Source organism: Grammomys surdaster, unplaced genomic scaffold (assembly GCF_004785775.1).
Source record: "Grammomys surdaster isolate TR1022 unplaced genomic scaffold, NIH_TR_1.0 205, whole genome shotgun sequence".
NCBI classification, from domain to species: Eukaryota; Metazoa; Chordata; class Mammalia; order Rodentia; family Muridae; genus Grammomys; species Grammomys surdaster.
The window spans coordinates 6,151,952-6,170,218 of NW_021604650.1; the positions used below are offsets into that span (position 1 = coordinate 6,151,952).

Sequence of the window (18,267 nt, forward strand, 5' to 3'; positions counted from 1 at the left end):
AGGAGTCAGAGTATCCAGGCTTGGTGGGGCAGAAACAAATGCAGACCAGAGGCATAAAGAAGTCCAAAGAACAAAAAGACTGTCCTAGCTCAGTTAAAGGAAGCAGACTTGGAGACCCAAAGGAAACACCAGCACTGGGGCCCAGTGTAGCTTCTGTCTCCAGTCTCCTTCTGAGCTGAATTAAGTTTCAGGTCAGGTCAAGACTGAAAGCAGGAGCTGGGTGACAGTGATGAGAGCGATTAAAATGATGGGGGTGGGGGAGGGGCCAGTGGGACAGGGACCTGGCTCTTTGCTATTTTGTTTAAGAAGGTTGTCTAGGTCTGTGAGAACATCAAAACTGAAAGTTTCAAGTTGTGAGGGGCCAATAATGGCCATCGTTAAGAGAGTACTGTGGCCATATTTGAACAGATAATTGAATGAGTTTGGCGAGCTGGAACTCACTAATACGGAGCTTTTAGAGACCATTTTAAAAATCTGGTTTGAACTAGAAATGATAGGCAGGACTGGGGGAGACTCTTACCCCACTACCTGGGGTGTCCCCAAGTTTAGGGAACGATTAAAGGCACCTGAGTGTTAGAAGCTGGGCATCCTCACACTCACAAGACTTGGGGCACTCACAGGGTCAGTTAAATGTGGGAGTGATGTGGAGAAGGACGGAGAAGCTCCTGGAGCCTGCGGTCTGGTCAGTGCATCTCTGAGCCAGACACAGGTAGTTACTTTTGTAGAATTTAGGTACATGGATGGCAGTGATCACATGGTGAGAGGCCTCTCAGCCTGGAGATCAGAGTCTGGGAGGAAGTGGTCAGAGGAAGATGGATGGAGGGGATTTGGAGGAGAGCAGAGGGCTGTGTCAAGCTGAGTCTATACAGAGCACCAATAGAGCCCCAAGAACTGAGGGTCTGTCCAGTGGATTGGCACTATTCCTGGAAGCAGAAGCCACAAAGACCAGAGGTCTGAGGTTAGACTGGTGGCTGTTTAGCCTATATAGTAAGCTTGGAAGGTGACCATGCTCTCAGAAGAATGACCCTATGGAACAAGAAAGGGGGACTGTCTGCCCAGAAGACCCTAAGTGTGTCCCCAGTTTGAGTATCAGAAATCAGAAACAGGCAGAGAAGCCAACAGACTTGACCTCCACAGGCCGAGACTGCTCTATTGGAGCGTCAAGAGGACCCAGCCTTTCCGACTGTTGAAGATTGGGTACAATAGAGTGGCTGGGGACATATATACATATACATATACATATACATATACATATACATATACATATACATATACATATATATGCCTACACATATATACAGGTGGCCACCAGGAAGTTAGAGCTATGTTTTTGTAGTTTGACTGGGAGCAGAGTGGGTTGTTTTTAATACTGGCACATTGTTCCTATAGGTGGAGTGGAGTGACCAGGCTGGAGCTAAGTTATTTTTTATGGCCAGGGGCTATTGCCCAATACAGCCTGACTCAATTCCTCATGATCTGAGGCTTTGCTCAACAGAGACCAGACCAAAAAATAAAACAAAACAAAAAACTCAACTACAAGTCTCCTCCTGTGTATGAGTTTTTGTTTTCCTCCCCCTGGCTCCTCCCCCTCTGGCTCCTCCCCTCTGGCTCCTCCCCTCTGGCTCCTCCCCTTGATCATGGCTTTGCTCCTTATCTGCACCCTTATGGTTTTACCTTGTCTTTTAAAAGTTGACTTACTAAACTTCACCCTTCATACCCAAACAGGATGTCCCACAAAAGCTCTCCTCATGGGCCTTACCCTACAAGAGCTCCATCTGATTCTGATAGAGCTGCAAAAGGACCTTTTAGACACGATGGAGAAACTGGCTGCAAAGACTTTGACTCTCAGCCAGATACAATTCTTTACATTAGTCCCCTGGTTCCCTTCCTTTATGTTCCTTAGCCTCCTGCTGCTTGTACTGGCTCACTCTGGTGCAGCACTCCTGGCAACAGGACTAGTCACTGTGACACCATACCCACTTCCTCTCACCAGCTTATCCAACTCTCCCTCCCTGCCCCCTCTCCCGCTCCTTCTACATTCCTGGGCAATCTCAGCTTCAATCTATAACCAAACCATCTGTTTTCGGCTCTCTGCTGATTATTTCTCAATAGTCTTTCCAGGAAAGCATGGCAGCAGTGATGTCATCTATTACAGCCAATCTAGTTAAAACTCTCCTGCTAAGTGACCAGAGGACCCCTCTTCTACGGACTGAACTAGACTGCCTACAGAACCCCCTCACCCCTAGACCTCTGCTCATGCTCAGCAGGAAGACACTTCCCATAAACTCCAGCCCTAAATCTGGAAGCCCGATCCTCTTTGACCCATTCCTTACCTCTTAAGAGCTGGGATATGTTGGAGTAAATCTTGAACAAACTCTGTCAGACCCTGACCAAGGCCCTGTGTTGAAACTCCAACCCCTTCCCTTCACTGCCATTGCCAAACTCAGTTGCTCTCTATGATCCTCAATCCCCATTGCCAGGACAAGGCAGTTTCTAAAGACAAACAACCATATCTGGACAAACAATGCCAGGAGAGAGAAACTGCAAGCTTGCATGTTGCCCTATCAGGTGCATTCCCCAAACCTCCTATATAAACCCCAAGTACTCCCTTCTTGTTTGGCAGACACCCCTTTCCCATTGCATCTGCCCCTGATGTTTGAAATAAGCATTCCTCTCTGCCAAGGCTAACTGGTCTCTTTTCTGTGCCGCTCCACCATCTCCTTAATCTGCCTCAGAAATCTAGCATCAGTATTGTTAGAAATAGGTCCATGGTCCCAAGGAATTACCACATGATCCAATCCAAACCATTCGGCAAGTCAAAAGCTTTACCCCTGCTTTACCCTGAAGCTTTACCCTGAAGGGGGCAAGCACACCCAGTTGGGTCCCCCCATGTTTTTACTCCTGATAAAGGGTCCTGTGCCTCACTGTTCATGGTCACCACGTCTCCAGCCTGTCATTCTTCCGTGACTGACTGACCAGAGCAACTGAGTAGAGAGGCAGAAGGAGATTTTGAACAGAGTTCATACAACCTTGAGTTCAAAAGTGTCGAACCTGGAGGAGTCTCAATTTCTGCCACGTGATCTTTACAAATTTTTAAAGAAAATGTGGTCTCATGTAATCCTTTGATAGAACAAACACAGTACATTTTGTTTACATTTCCCACAGTATTACCCAATGACAATGACAAGGCCAGCCGCAGGTCACTACTCACCTAGGACACTGTGTAACAAGTCACATGAGTTATATTGAACCAAAATAAACAAACAAGCCAAAGGACAACAATAACAACTGAAACCCCACCAGGACCATGGACAATGGAGAAGCTGGAAAGATTTGGGGGCAGTCTCAAGAATTTTCTGCTTGTTGACCGGATCTAAGAAGCATCTACCTCCATCTTTCTAATGTCCCAACGACAACCATGTTCAATGGAGAACCAGTGAGTTTATTTGGCTTATTACAGAGCATAGGCCAGGCCGGAAGGTCTGCACCCAGCATAGATAATGGCGTTGTAGACAGAAACACTCCTCACAGCCTTTCTCCAGTTACACACTCTACTCTGGACCCTGAAGATGTGCAGTTTGGACAAAAAAAAAAGTGCATACAAATGGCTGAGGAGAAGGTTCCCATGACCCTCCCCAGTCCCTCTTTCTATGAGGAAACTTCTAAATTAACGAGTCCATCTGAATGATCTTTGCCAAACAGATACAGCTGAGCTCATAAAGATGGCAGTGGTTCGGCTCAAAGGATGGGAGGATAGTGCTGTTCAACAGGGGTTGGAAACACGTTTCAGTGGGTATCGCCATCAAGCCTGATGACTTGAGTCCAGTCTCCAGAACTCATGTAGTGGAAGGAAAGAACTGATTCCCACAAGTCCTCTTCTGTCCTCAACACACACACACACACACGCACACGCACACATGCATGTATACACACACACATACACACACACACTTTTAAATCATAGCTTTCTCTGGACCTAAAGGCCCTTGGGGACCTCCTGGGTGATCTCAGAGACTTGGCAGTTTGCCATTCACGCCAAACAGGATCTAATGGTCTCATAGAATAAACAGATACCCCGGTGACCTCAGAACACTTGGGATAGGACACACTGGGGTTTACATGGGTACAAGAGAAGATCGTCCCCATTCTGACACCCAGGATGAGTCTGTTCTCCCTTTAGTTGGTTCAACCACGGAACCTCAGTGGTAGGAACTGGACTCAGGTCTTCCAGAAGAGCAGTGAGACCTTCAGCTCCCAAGCCATCTGTGTAGGTCAGGGTTTGAGGTGTTAAATCACACATACACTTTTGGTCACATGCACACAGCAGCTAATAGTGACAGTCCACAGGCCATACCTCATCAAAACCGAGTGTCAATTATGTGTCACATGTGAAAACCAAGATCAAAGCCCTATCCAATCCCACACTGTCACAGGAGAGGCACCAAGTCCTCAGTTGTCTCCCTGCTGCCTGCTTCAGTGGTACACAGGCTCTTCTGCTGCTGCGGACTCCTCTAGAAGATCCCCTCACAGTACCAGCACACTATGGCAATTATAGTAATCCTTGAGGGCAAAGCCCTAAAGAAGAAGAACAACAACAAAGCACCACCAGAACAATGAAAAGTTGGGGAGGTTTGGGGCTGCACAGTGCTTGTGTGTATTGTAAGAGTGCATCCCACAGAAGACAGAGTATGGATCTGGCTTAACATGAGGGGAGCCATCTTGAGCCGCAGCTGTCTGAGTCACCGTAGGATGGGTTTCCTGCATATTTTCTTAGCAAACCATAACACGGAGTCTTGAAAGCATGTGTGCTGGATGACTCGGAGGATGCGCCTGGCTTTTGATGAAATCTGAAGATAAACCATAGACCTTCAGGCATGAAGCACGCATTTGTCTTAACCCACTCCGTGCTTGGCTGCCCAGCACTCCCAGACCTTCCTCTGCCAGTGAATCCCCAAAATATCTCACTGTCTGCCTCTCCCTGTTCCTTTCCGACTGCCATGTGAGTTTATGTGCATATCGGTGCAGGTGCATGCACACGTGTGCAGATGCCTGTGCTGCCTAAGGGGTCAAAACTGGGTGTGTGTCTTCTTAAGTACTCGCCACTCTAAAAAACATTTTAAATTCTGTGCTGTTGTTGTTTTGAGACATCTCACTATACTGCCCTGGCTGACCTGGAACTCTGTGTAGACTTGCAGAAATCTGTCTGCCTCTGCCTCCCAAGTGCTAGGATTAAAGGTGTGTGCCACCACACTTGGCTTAAATATGTTTTAAGTGTGTGTGTGTGTGTGTGTGCACCACATGTGTCCATGTCATAGGGAAACTTTTAGGAATAAATTTTCTTCTTCTCTGTGGATCCCTGGAATTGAACTTAGGTTGCCAGGCTTTGGTGGCAAGCACCTTTACCCACCGAGCCCTCTCACTGGCCCAATACCTTATTTTTTTAAAGATAAGACTTTGCACCAAACACACTGACTGGCATAACCAGCTGAGTACCAAGCCCCATGAGTCCTCTGGTCTCCATCTCCCAGTACTGGGGTCACAAGCATGCACCATCACATGCCCAACTTTTATTACAGGTGCCGGGGATCCAAACTCAAGTTCTCATGCTTGCATAGCAAGCACTCTACTGACTGATCCAGCTATATACAAACACCATCTCTGTCTTTGGTCCTGAGCACCTATGGCCAGGGATCATTCCAGAATGGGCGGTGTGCAAGGTTCTCTGGTTTCATCTCCCAGATGAAGAGTAGGAGTATCCCACACTGACAGCTCTGTTTGAGCTCATTCCTCTGATTCTCGTGAAAAGGTGGCACACCCACCCACTTCTAGGGAACTGGCGGAAGCCAGCCTCAGAGGACAGGAGTGGATTTAGGGGCCAGGAGGAGCTCAAGACAACAAGTGTGGGCTGAGCAAGCTGGAGACAGCCACTGTCAGCAGGCGGTCTACAGGTGAGAAGGTTAGTCTGCCCCTCGACCTGCTCCCCCAAGAAAGGAGTACCCCTTCTCTTACCCTCTACATCACCTCTCTGCCTGGCTCTCAGAAGTCTGTGGGTGGCTCTGAGGATGTCCCCTGAAAGGGACCTTGTGGGGAAGGCAGTTAAGGGAGTCTTGGAAGCTGAGGCTCAGGCTTGGAACTCACAGCTCTGGGTCCATTGGAGAACAAGGATGAGGAAGATGCCCCAACCCATCTACCGCATCCTCTTTCAGATGGAGCCTTGCCTCCACCAGCCAGAATCCACACAGGAGTAGACATCTGGATTAACACCCTTGGGGGCTCACAGAGGGGAAGTGTCTTGCCTCTATGATGTGTAAAGGTCCAGTCCTTAATTTCAAGGTCCTGAGGCCCTGCAGTCTGACCCTGACAGCTGGGCTGGTAGGTTGAGCCACCATCCCCTGGAGGTGCCAGGAAGGATGCTTGGTGATGGGATGGTAGGTGATACCTATTAGGACACTGCAGAAGGTTTGGCCCTGTGAGACGAAGCAGGGTCTGACGGAAGCCGGGACTCAGGGAGTGCAGAGATAGCTAGGGTGATCTCCTGGGTATGAGACACAGCCCAGGCCAGGAATGAGGGTCAGACATAACGTATACAGGGTGTTCTCTGCCACTGACTCCCATCTCTTTCCATCTCTGACTATGCTTTCCAGTGTCTGTCTCTATCTCTTTATCTCTGCTTCTATTCTATCTCTGCCTCTGTCTCTCTGTCTCTCTGTCTCTCTGTCTCTCTGTCTCTCTCTCTCTCTCTCTCTCTCTTTCTCTCTCTCTCTCTCTCTTTCTCTCTCCTTCTCTATTCTCCACTCCCTTACCCCCCAGCCACCATCTATCCTTTCCTGTTACTGTTCCTCCCTGGCAGTCCCGGTCCCCAGAACCTGTGTCCTCATACCTGGTACATCCCTGGACCTTGGACAAGATTCACCATGGGCCCTGTGGAAAGAGGTACTGCTCTGAAATACACTTCCATGAGGGCACCAGAAACTCTCCTGCTTGCTCCCCAAGAAGACTTGGGGCCCTGAGACCCATCATTAAAGTCCCAGATTCTGATCTGAAGCATCAGTTAGCCACAGGACCCTGGGGGTTAGTGTCCTGCTCCAGAAGGACTGTGTCGGGGAAAATCCTCTGAAGGTCAGAATGGAGTATCCTGGGGTCACACCAGGCACTATCAGAGACTCACAGATCAGAGCTCTCACACCAGTATCACGATTAAAAAGAAAGGGGAGTCTCTCCACCTGTGAACCCTTTGCCTGAATGTGGTGGGCTTCTGCATGGGGGCACCTCACTCGAGAAGGGTTGCCTAACCAGGATGAGGGCAGAGAACACTGCCTCCAAGCTTAGCAGCTGTTAGGGGGGTGCTCTGGCCAAAATCACACACAGCCAGGAAGGGATTTGAGACAACTCGGACTCTGAAAGCTGCAGCCTCACGATCTCTTGCCTTCCACTCTTGGGGCACAGCAGCTGGGTAGTGAACACTGTCACCTTTTTGCAGGGCCCTCCCAGAGCACCGACAGAAGCCAGCCAGGATGTTCTCCATATTCAACATCTGGGGCACATTCAACAAAGTGCTCTTCTTCCTCAGCCTAGCGGTCAGCCTCGCAGGGCTGGTGGGCAACGCTCTGCTGCTCTGGCACCTCGGTCTGCACATCAAGAAGGGTCCCTTCAACACCTACCTGCTGCACCTGGCTGCTGCTGATCTCCTCTTCCTCTCCTGCCAAGTTGGCTTCTCTATTGCCAAGATCGTGTCGGGATATGAGGACACACTCTACTTCTCCATCACCTTCCTGTGGTTTGCCGTGGGGCTCTGGCTGCTGGCTGCCTTCAGTGTGGACTGCTGCCTCACCTACATGCTCCCCTCCTTTTGCACCTCCAACTGCCGCCCCAGATACACTTCAGTTGTCCTCTGCCTCGTGATCTGGGCCCTGACCATGCCGGCTGTGCTGCTGCCAGCCAACGCCTGTGGCCTGCTGTACAAAGGAATGAGTCTGCTGGCCTGCCTCAAGTACCACTGGGTCAGTGTCGTCTGGCTAGCGGTCCTGTCTGGCATGGCGTGTGGGGCAAGCACGTTTCTCTTAATCTTTGGGAACTGCTGCTCTTCACAGCCACCCACCAAGTTCTGCAAATTGGCCCAGTGCTCCGGGATCCTTCTGTTCTTCTGTCGCCTGCCCCTGGTTGTCTACTGGTGCCTGCGGCCAGTCATTAAATTCCTGCTACCCTTCTTCTTCCCACTGGCCACCCTCCTGGCCTGCATTGACAGTAGTGCAAAGCCCCTCTTGTACTACTTGAAGGGCAGGCAGCTCAGGAAGGACCCGCTGCAGGTAGCCCTAAACAGGGCTCTCGGGGAAGAGTCCCAGTCAAATCTTGGGGGGCTATCCCTGCCCATGAGCCGAGTGTAGAGAGTAGCCGTCATGCACCCACCTATCCTGACCTCATAGCTGCCAGGGGATCCCAGTCTTGCTCAAACCCTTGCCATGGCCAAGCTCTGGTCCTGGGGACTTTGCAGCCTCCTCTTGTAAGCAAGGGAGAAGGGAAAGGGGACAGACTGCATATTGAACACGCACAGGAGACGGCAAGGAGGACAGGAACAGACAGAGGGACAGGTGCATGAAGGAGGATCCCAGAACTACAAGGAGGGCATGTATCCTACATCCTTCTGCCCCTACAGCATCCTACCTAAGAAAATTGCCCCTCAACCCCAGTAGACCAAGAGCTTTGCTTCCTCTTGCCGTAGATGGGTCAGGTGACTGGAACAGCATCAGCATCAGCTCCCCGGGAGCATTCCCTGCTCTTGGGGATACTGAGGCCTTATGCTGGATACATCCACTAGTGGGCCTCATCTAGACTGTTCTTTCTCCTTCCCTTACCCCAACATTCCCCACAAAACCTCACAATTCAGGTGATGATGGCTGCCTCCCCAATAATCTAGCCTGATGTTACTACTCACAGTGGCCACAAGGTGGTGCTGTTTCATCACAAAATAGACCCAGTCTGTCCTATGCCCAGGGCCACCCCAAGTTCTTGCTTCCTGGGTCCATCTGCTTTTCAGGTGTCTCCAAGGGCCTTCACAGTGCCTGCAGGGGCCCTGGCTCCTACCCAGATCCATTCTATCCCCAGTTCTGGGCTCCTCTAGGACTGTGCTCGCTCAAGCTTTTTCTGCAGACTCCACCCTGATCTACCAGCCAGCTTAACCTACAGCTAAGAGAAAAGAAAGCTAAGCTTCCAAAGTACACATTATTTTGTACATGGTATGATGTTTATCTAATCATTAAAATTAAAAAAAAAAAAACAGAAAACAACCTATGTCCATTGTCCTTCTTAAATCAGTTAAGTCCTGGCCCTGGAGAGACATCTCAGCAGTTAAGAGCACTGGCTGTATCTCCAGAGGACCTGGGTTCAGTTCCCAAGATCCACATGGTGGCTCACAACCATCTGTTCTGGAGGATATGGCGTCCTCTTATGGTCTCTATAGGCATTTCACGCACACAGTACGTGACATAACACCCAGACATAAACATGTAAAGAACATTCAAACCTTACCAAAAACACCAGGAAAGTAAGCCACCAACACGCTGGCCAGCCACATGGAAACCTCTGGCTCAAAAAATATTCCAGTCATGTGCCTTTCTGATGGACAACCTCAAAAAATTCCTCCGTTTTGTGTGCATATTTGTATAGATGCCCGTGTGGATCTGTGTGTAGGTGCACACACATGTGCATGGAGGTCAGGGACCAACCTCAAATTGTTGTCCCTCAGGGGTCATTCACATTTGGGGGGGACAGAGTCTCACTATGTCCTGCAGCTTGCTGGCGAAGCTTGAGACTGAGCCCTCCAGGCTGGAGTGGCTCTAACAGGGAGTCTGGAGACATGCGTCCCTTAGACTAAAGGCCAGCATGGGTTCAGGAGGGGTGGGTGGAGGACCCAGTGGAGGACGCTGCTTTGGGGAGGCAGGGTGAGGAAGAGCTGCCTATCCTTTGTGCACTTCACACTAGACTTCAAGGAACAGAGTGGTCCCTTCCTGGAAAGCTTGTCCTTGGAATAAGGGGAGCGAGCAAACCAGCTGCATCCTTCTTGCCCAAGGACACAGATACTGGGCCCTGGAGGGGTGTCCATCTGTGTGCCCGAGGTGACAGGTGAACATCTCAGCAGCTCACAGCCCTGGGGAATATGATAAGTGGCTTGGTCTAGACAAATGCGGGGCACAGGGCTGCTTCCCAGGCCACTGCTGGGTATGAGGATGCCAGCAAAGCCCAGAGGCAGCAGCCATGTCTATCGTAGCCCTAGTGGGGCTCACATATAGTGCCAAGGCTGCCCTTGGGCTGGCTTAAGTTGAAATAGATGCAAGACAGACCTAACCCTTCTGGCACCTCTGTAGCTGGATGACCTCTAGAGTGTCACCTGGCAGCTCTCAGCCAGATCTGCAGATGAGGCAGAAGCTGGCCAGGACAGCTGAGCCAGGCTTTAGCAGCATGTAGCCTTCCCTAACCTTCGAGACCAAAACCATCACCTCTCATGCCAGGCAGAGACACCTTGTGCACTCTGCTCCACCTAACCTGGCAACCTCCTTGTTGCTTGCCTCTGTCCCTGCCTAGGGTGCTGTCTATTGGCTCTGTGGTGCTGCAGCTCCTGGTGTCAAGAATCTGTTCTCAGTTCTTCTTGCCTGTCTGGACTCCCCCAACTACACACACACACACACACACACACACACACACACTGCCACAGGAAGCTTAATGTGGGGTTCCTTCCTCTATAGCTAGTGTGTTTGCCTGCTAGATTCTGCATCTTTCACTAGCAGGTGTGCTCTGAGGGCTCAAGCAGCAGTCATGCTGTCCCTGGATGGGGAGGAGGAGCCAGGAAGCACACATCCAGTGGATGGATGGATGGATGGATGGATGGACGAGTGTGTTGATGAGTGGGTGGATGGGTAGATGGATGGGTGGGTGGGTGGATGGATGGATGGGTAGATGGATGGATGGGTGGAAGAGTGGATGGGCGAATGAGTGGATAGGTGGATGGGTGGATGGATGGATAGATGGATGGATGGGTAGATGGATGGATAGATGGGTGGGTGGGTAGATGGATGGATGGATGGATGGATCTATGGAAGGATGGGTGGACAGATGGGTTGGTGGGTACATAATCAGTGGAGAATAAAGTCAAATGAATAGATGATAGGACTGGTGGAAGTGAACTGTGCTGGCCATGATCTGTGAGCTTCCCAGTCAGCTCCGCTGACACAAATTGGAGAACTCAGGTTTGCCCTCTGTGGAGCTAGATTCCCAGGCCTCCTTGATTCCAGCAACTCCATACTTGGGCCTGGGTGTGGTGTTGGGGGTGTGGACCTGCCACCACGGCTCCTGTTCCTTTCTCTATTACTTTCCATCATCTTCCTGTCTTTTTTCTTTTTAAATATTTATTTATTTATTTATTTATTTATTTATTTTATGTATATGAATGAGTACACTGTAGCTCTCTTCAGATACACCAGAAGAGGGCATTGGATCCAAATGGTTGTGAGCCATCATGTGGTTGCTGGGATTTGAACTCAGGATCTCTGGAAGAGCAGTGCTCCTAACAGCTGAACCATCTCTCCAGCCCCTCCATCTTATTACTTAATCCTGGAGCTCACTGGTTTGGCTGAAGTAGCTGGCCAGTGAGCTTCAGGGATCCTTCTGTCTGGCTCACCCAGTGCTTGGATTACAGCGTCAGCACACTGGGCTTTTAGGTGGGTGCGGAGAATCCGAACTCGGGTCTTCACGCTTGTGTAACGAGCACTTTACTGTCAGAATAATCTTCCCAGCCCAAACCTAACACCTCAACAGTGGTGTTCTCTGACTTAGGAATGTGCTCTAGCCCTCTGCCTCCCTATAACTCCTGTTTCTATAGGCTACCCTTTGTGACAGGTGTCATGGCACATGTCTTGTAAGTTCTCTTGGTGCCATCTACGTGGTGTCTTCATTTTTGCTTTCAGTTGCTAACAATGACTTGATTTTATCTGTCGACCTAAGATGTATCCTTTCCATTCACTTCTGAGGTTGGCAAATACTCATGGTCTCTCTGCCCCTCCCCCACTGCCTTTCGTGATAGTCTGTTGTTTCATCACGTAGCCAAGGCTTTCTTTAGGATGGAACCACAATGATGGGCACAGCTGTCTTATCCTAGACTTACAGGGAAAATGCTTTTCCCTCACCACTAAACACAACTCGGGGGCCTAGCCATGAGGAGCACTTGCTGCTCTTCTAGAGGACCAAGACTTGGTTCCCAACACACTCATGGTGGCTCCCAGTTGCCTGTAACTCATCTCTCCAGCTCACTTATGAATTTTCAGGGGGATCTGGCCCCCTTGTGCCATACGTGAGTACTGCATGCTTGTGGTGCTTGTACACACTTGCAAGCAAACACTTACATTCATATATATATTAAAAATGAGTATTGAAAGCTGACGCGGCTGCAGGCGTCTTGTTTGTTTGTACATGCTCATCACTTTGGTAAGTTTCGTGTACTCTTAGTTTCCCACAAGCGTTTCAAACACACATGCATACTGGATGCTCCCGACCGGCTCTTTCCTTCCTCTGTTAAGATGATCACATAGTATTTCCCTTTTGTCTGTTAATAGGGGTGATTCACACTGACTTTTCAAAAATACTTTTTATTGGGGGCTGAAGAGACGGCTCAGCAGTTAAGAGCACTGACTGCTCTTCCAGAGATCCTGAGTTCAATTCCCACCAACCACATAGTGGCTCACAACCATCTGTAATGGGATCTGATGCCCTCTTCTGGTGCGTCTAAGGATAGCTATAATGTGTACACACACACACACACACACACACACACACACACATGCACGCTAATTCTTTTAAAAATACTTTTTATTATTTTTAATTTTGTGTATGGTGTGGGTATGTACACATGAGAATGCAGCTTCACACAGAGGCCTAAAGGGGAAGTCAGATCCCCTGGAGCTGGAGTTCCAAGCGGTTCTGAGTCCCTGACATGGGTGCTGAGAACCAAACTCTGACCCTCTTCAAGACAAGAACATGCTCGTATAACTGCTAAATCACTGTACTGCTGGGGACCAAATTCGGGTCTATGCTCACACCAGGTGAGCACTCTACCACCAAGTCCTGCCCCAGCCTGACACTGATTTGGAGTTGCTTGGGTAACCCCACCTGATCATGCTATATTATCTGATGCACAGGTTGAACCTGTGGCTAGTGCTCTGATTAAGGATGTTTCCTGTATGTTCACAAGGGAGGCTGGCACCCGTCCACTGTTGTGTGAGCTGTTTCTGGGGAGTCATGAACAAACATCTACTCCCCTCAGATAGTCCATTGGTAGACTAACGCTTTCCCCAAGTCCAGCCTGATGAGCCAGTGAGCTTACTGGGGTTATTTCCAGGAGTGTGGGTGACCGCCACCCAAACAGCTCCATTACTGAAAAGTCCCTCCACACCATAAGTGATTACTGCCCCAGAGTGACATAGATGGAGTCCCTCACCTTCATCAACCTCCTCCTCTATATCTCACGCCTGTGGAGATCACATGCTGCTGGGACAGCTAAGAGAGAGGTGCAGGTAGCTGGCTGGAATCTCAGGGGAGGGTCTACGGCCATCCGCGCTCACCCCTCCCTCTATGGACAGGCTGCATCTTGAGTCTCTTGTGGGTCACCACGGCTGCTCTGATGAAGATGTAATGATGTAATGGCTATTATGATCCCAGGTCAGTGTTTCAGGACCCTTTTTTCCTTGTGACGTCCTGGGAGAGGTTTGAGCGTCTGCGTTGGTCTTTGTCCCTTCAGTGTGGATTTGTATAAAACAACACATTTCACCAGGGAAGCTCTCACAAGAGGGCTTGAAAGTACAGCTTCTGTTTCTTTTTCACCTGCTTATTTTGTCTTTTAAAAATTCATTTTGGCCAGGCATGGTGGCGCATACCTTCAATCCCAGCATTTGGGAAGTAGGAACATAATGGAATCCAAGAGAGCAGAAGCTACAGAATGAGATACTGCCTCAAAAAAAAAAAAAAAACCAGAATAATTTCAAAGAAGACTCATTTTTGTTTTATTTACATATGTGCATGCTTGTGTCTGTCTGAATGTGTTGCATACCAGTGTGAAGCATGCCTAGGAGCCAGGAGAGGGCATCAGATCTCTTGAGGCTGGATTTACAGGTGTTTGTGAGCTGCCGATATGGGTGCTGGGTTCCAGTTTCTGATCCTCATGACTGAGCAGCAAATGTTCTTCATTGCTCAGCTCCTGTATTTGCCTCTTTAAATATATATATATATATATATATATATATATATATATATATATATATATGCCACAGCCAGCAAGTGCAGCAAATGCTAAACCTTGGGATTCCTAGAAGGGAAGATCAATGACACACAGAGAGACACGGACTCTCTGGGTTTCCTTAAGTAGAAAAGAGAGCACGTTGTTTCACAGTTTGGTGTGTCTAAAGAGCTGAGTGGACAGTTGCTGGGAGCGTCAGGCCTCAGAGCGTTGGAGGTCATAAGGGCTCCGAGCTCCCTGTGAGCATGCTTCCCCGAGGCGCATCAGACGGCACTCTCCTCCTGGCTATCGGATTGCCCTGTGGTATTCGGGAGAGACAGGTGAATGCCAAGGAGATGAACTGAGTCACAGGGTACTCTTCAGTGTACGCTGGCTCTTGATGAAAGCTTCACGGGCCATTTGTATAGCAGCAAATGTAGTCTTGCTTTGTAGCCCTGGTTGGCCCTCAATTCTCTGTGTAGATCAGTCTGACCTCCAACTTGTGGTATTCCTCCTGCCTCAGCCTCCAAAGTGCTGGGATCACAGATGTGTCCCACCACACCCTGTCCTTCATGGTTAATGTGTAACAAACTGTCCACACAGAATTCCCTGCCAGGTAAGAAATCTACTCATGCTAGCCCCATAGCTCCAATAGGTGAGGAAACCTGGAGGACCAGCCAGGGTAACGGGTGTACCCGATGTGCTCATCAGTGATGGTGTCAGGGCCTGTCCTTCAGCTTCTAGAATGCTCAGAGTACCCACTATGTGAGCCCTCCAGAATCTAAGCTGCCCAGAGGCCCAGGCCTTGTAGAGAAGCCCCAGGCCTATCTCCAAATGGGTTAGCAGGTGACTAGGCAGTTAATGGTCTGGAAGAGGCTGTCTGCAGGAGGTACCTAGGAGACGCTGAGTAAGGAGGTTTGGCAGCTTCCTGTGGAGAGGTAGGTAGACCCAGTCTCACCAAAGACAGGGGAGCCAAAGAGACAGATGGGGACCCCTGTGGAGCTAGCAGGGCTTGGCAGGGCACCATCTTCATTAGTGCCTTATTATATGATGGGGCTGCTTAGCGTATGCACAGGGAAGGGGGCCAGCTTCTCACCCAGCACTGAACAGCCACTCTGGAGTAGAGTTGGGGGGGGCTATTCCCCACCCCAAATATTCCCTCCTTGCTCTCAGAGGCTGCAAAATTCTATTAGTGTCACACTTTGGCGGGGTAAAGCTAGATAAACTGACCTGACAAAACAGGAAAAGAAGATGACCCAGGAGACAGATCTTTTCTCATGTAAGAGCTGGGCTAGCCCGGGCCACATGCTGCCACTATACAGCCTTCACTCCGTCATCATCACACTATCATCAGAGTCGTCACCATCACCACCATCATCAAAACTATCACCACCATCAAGACCACTACCATCATCTTGCTTTCCTCATCACCACCATTGCCATCATCACCATCATCATCACCACGGCTACCACAACCACCATCATCACCACCATCAGCAATATCATCATCATCACCACCACCACCACCACTCTTCCCCTAAGGCATGCCCACTGCCTGCTAAAGACAAATGCTAGCTCAAGTGTTCATGGAGTCGGGAGCCATGCCTCTAACTTAATACTGTCATGATTGCCCAACAAGTCTGCTAGATGTCCAGGTAATGCCAAATAGAGGAAAGGAAAGGGCAGGAAGTAGTGAGAAGAGAAAAGGGACAGAAAAGATCAGCAAGGAAGATGTAAGTGGGAAAAACAGAGAGGGATTCGGGGATAGGGGAGGGAAGGAGGGAGCACAGGCTGCTGTCAGACAGAGCAGAGGACAGACAGGGACCTGCAGGTGTCCTCTAGGGAGATACTAGGACTCCAGCCACAGCTGCTGGATTCAGGGTGCCCTAGAAACCCAAGAACACCCAGGATGGACAAAGTGGACATCTCACACTGCTTCCCGCGTCCTGCATGTCCATAAAGCAGCCTCCTTCTGCCACAGTGCCCCCAAGTACACATGGGATAGATATGAAGTCTTCCAGAAGTTCTCCCTAAGTCCAGTGGCCAGAACAAGCCAGGGAGCCTCTGGGAGAGTCAGTGCCCACACCTATGCTCTGGGCAACAGGATACCGTCCAGGACGAGCGTCTGAGAGTTGAGTGAGAGAAGCTCACACTCATGTTTACCAGGGACTTCTGTACCACAAACTCCACTCATCTCTTTCCAAAGGTCACTCCTCTTGACCCTTACGAGATGGGAAAACAGGCACAGAGAGAGAGTCTGTGATCTGCCAGTAGGTGGCCTCTAAGGCTTCCTGTTTCCTCTTTGAGGTGTACAGAGTAGATAAGCCTGTCAGGCAGCCACACTGAACAGCCTCTGCTGCCAAGATCCTGCGGCCCTGACCACTCTTTCCTGTGCCCTGGGGTTCACTGCCCAGGAGTCTGTGCCAGGGACAGAGCTAAAAGTAAGCCAGCGAGTGCTTGCCACAGACAGACACACAAAGACAGATATCCGCGCTGGAGGGCCAGCGAGGGTTTTGCTGATGTTGTAAGGATATAGGAGAGAGAAACGAAGTTTGTCCAACTGCTCCCACCCCCACAATCACCCCTGAGGATCCTTTCTGGAGCAGGCATGGTGCTTCTGTCCAAATAGGCCTGTCCTGGCAGCTACAGGAGAGGAAGAAGGACAGCTGGACAGGAGATGGAAGGGAATGGGAAAAGAAAGGGATGGGGAAAAGGTCGGGCGTGGTGGTGGGAGGAGCCGATGCCCGCACAGTACAAACAGCACAACAATACAAAAGACGGCCCACCCTTCCTCTCTGTGCCTCAGGCTTTGTCCCTGAAGGAGAAAGGCCATGGAGGTGTTGGGGGCTTGTCAGTGGAGGAGGGTGGTGTTTGTTAAAGAGCCATGTCTCCTCCTACAGCCCCTACCCAAATCAGCCGCAGGAGAGACAGCCCTGGTGTTAGGTAAGAGCAGATCTCACCCAGGCAGTTCTTGCTGCAGCCAGGTCGGGCTGGGTGCTCAGGGGAATGTTGCAGGGGACCCTGTTGGAGAGGACCCCTGTCCACGAACACCGCACACGGGACCGTTGTGGGTCACTAGTTGTAAGTCTCTGGGTTGCATTTCTGCAGTAAGCCCCTCAACCCAGAGTCGTGTGCCCCTCGCGCCCTCTGCGCAGTCCCACACTTGCCTGTGGCTGCCATCCCGCCTGGAAGAGCCTCCACTGGAGGCAGGGCAGTCGCGTCCTGCTTGCCATTGGCTCTGAGCAGCTAGTTAGAGGCGGGGCCAACCCACTTGGTGGCCCAACCCACTGGAGATAGCAGAGCTGAGTGTGGCGAACCGAGGACCAGCCCTGAGGAGATTTCTGCCCTGTGCCCTCATGCCGTGCTGCACGGTGAGTGTGTAACACCCCTCCCCCAAACCCACCCTGCGCAGCCTTGCCCCGTCCCTGAGCCCACACTGCTGAGACACACTGGGAATCCGAGGGTTTGGAGCCATGTAGGGAGGAGTCTGGGGACCCTGTAGGGGGTTCTGCTGACTTCGAAGTTTCCCCGGAGTTGCACCTGGTCAGCTGACCTGGAAGTCGGAGGGGCACCTTAGGTCTGCTGTCCCCCAGCAGTTCTAAGCCTCAAAGGCTGATAGCAGGCGTTATGGGAGCAGGCAGCTGGTTCCAGCAGCCCTGAGGTGCCTTGGACAAGCTGCTGCATTGCACCCACAAACAGTGCCCTGCTCCCTCGTTTGGATGACTCCTGCTACCACCCACTGCCAGCACTATGCCAGAGTGGTGAGGGGACTGCATACACTTCCTGAGCAGGGGAGCCCAACAGGCTGGTCAGAAGTGTGTCTGCAGACCTCACACCCTATGCCTCCTCCTGTGGAGCCCTCTCCCAGACAGACTTCCTGCTTAGCTCACTGTAAGAGAAAGGGGCTGTTTCTAAATTCCTAGCTTAGTATTGCATTGCTGAGATTTGGGGCAATACTGAGGTGCTCTGTAGACATATCTCCCTATGACAGGAACTGGCCAAGAACTTGA

General features: G+C 50.4%; 1 protein-coding gene across 1 annotated transcript; it reads left to right on the forward strand.

The window, feature by feature from the left end:
- The first annotated feature begins 7,514 nt into the window (after window positions 1-7,514).
- Mrgprg (MAS related GPR family member G) lies at window positions 7,515-8,384 on the forward strand. Its single transcript, XM_028770887.1, has one exon. It carries the CDS (start codon window positions 7,515-7,517, stop codon window positions 8,382-8,384), a length of 870 nt encoding a protein of 289 aa, XP_028626720.1.
- The last annotated feature ends 9,883 nt before the right edge of the window (window positions 8,385-18,267 follow it).

Coding starts and splice junctions, on each gene's coding strand:
- Mrgprg (XM_028770887.1), top strand. CDS start 7,515: ATGTTCTCCATATTCAACATCTGGGGCACATTCAACAAAGTGCTCTTC.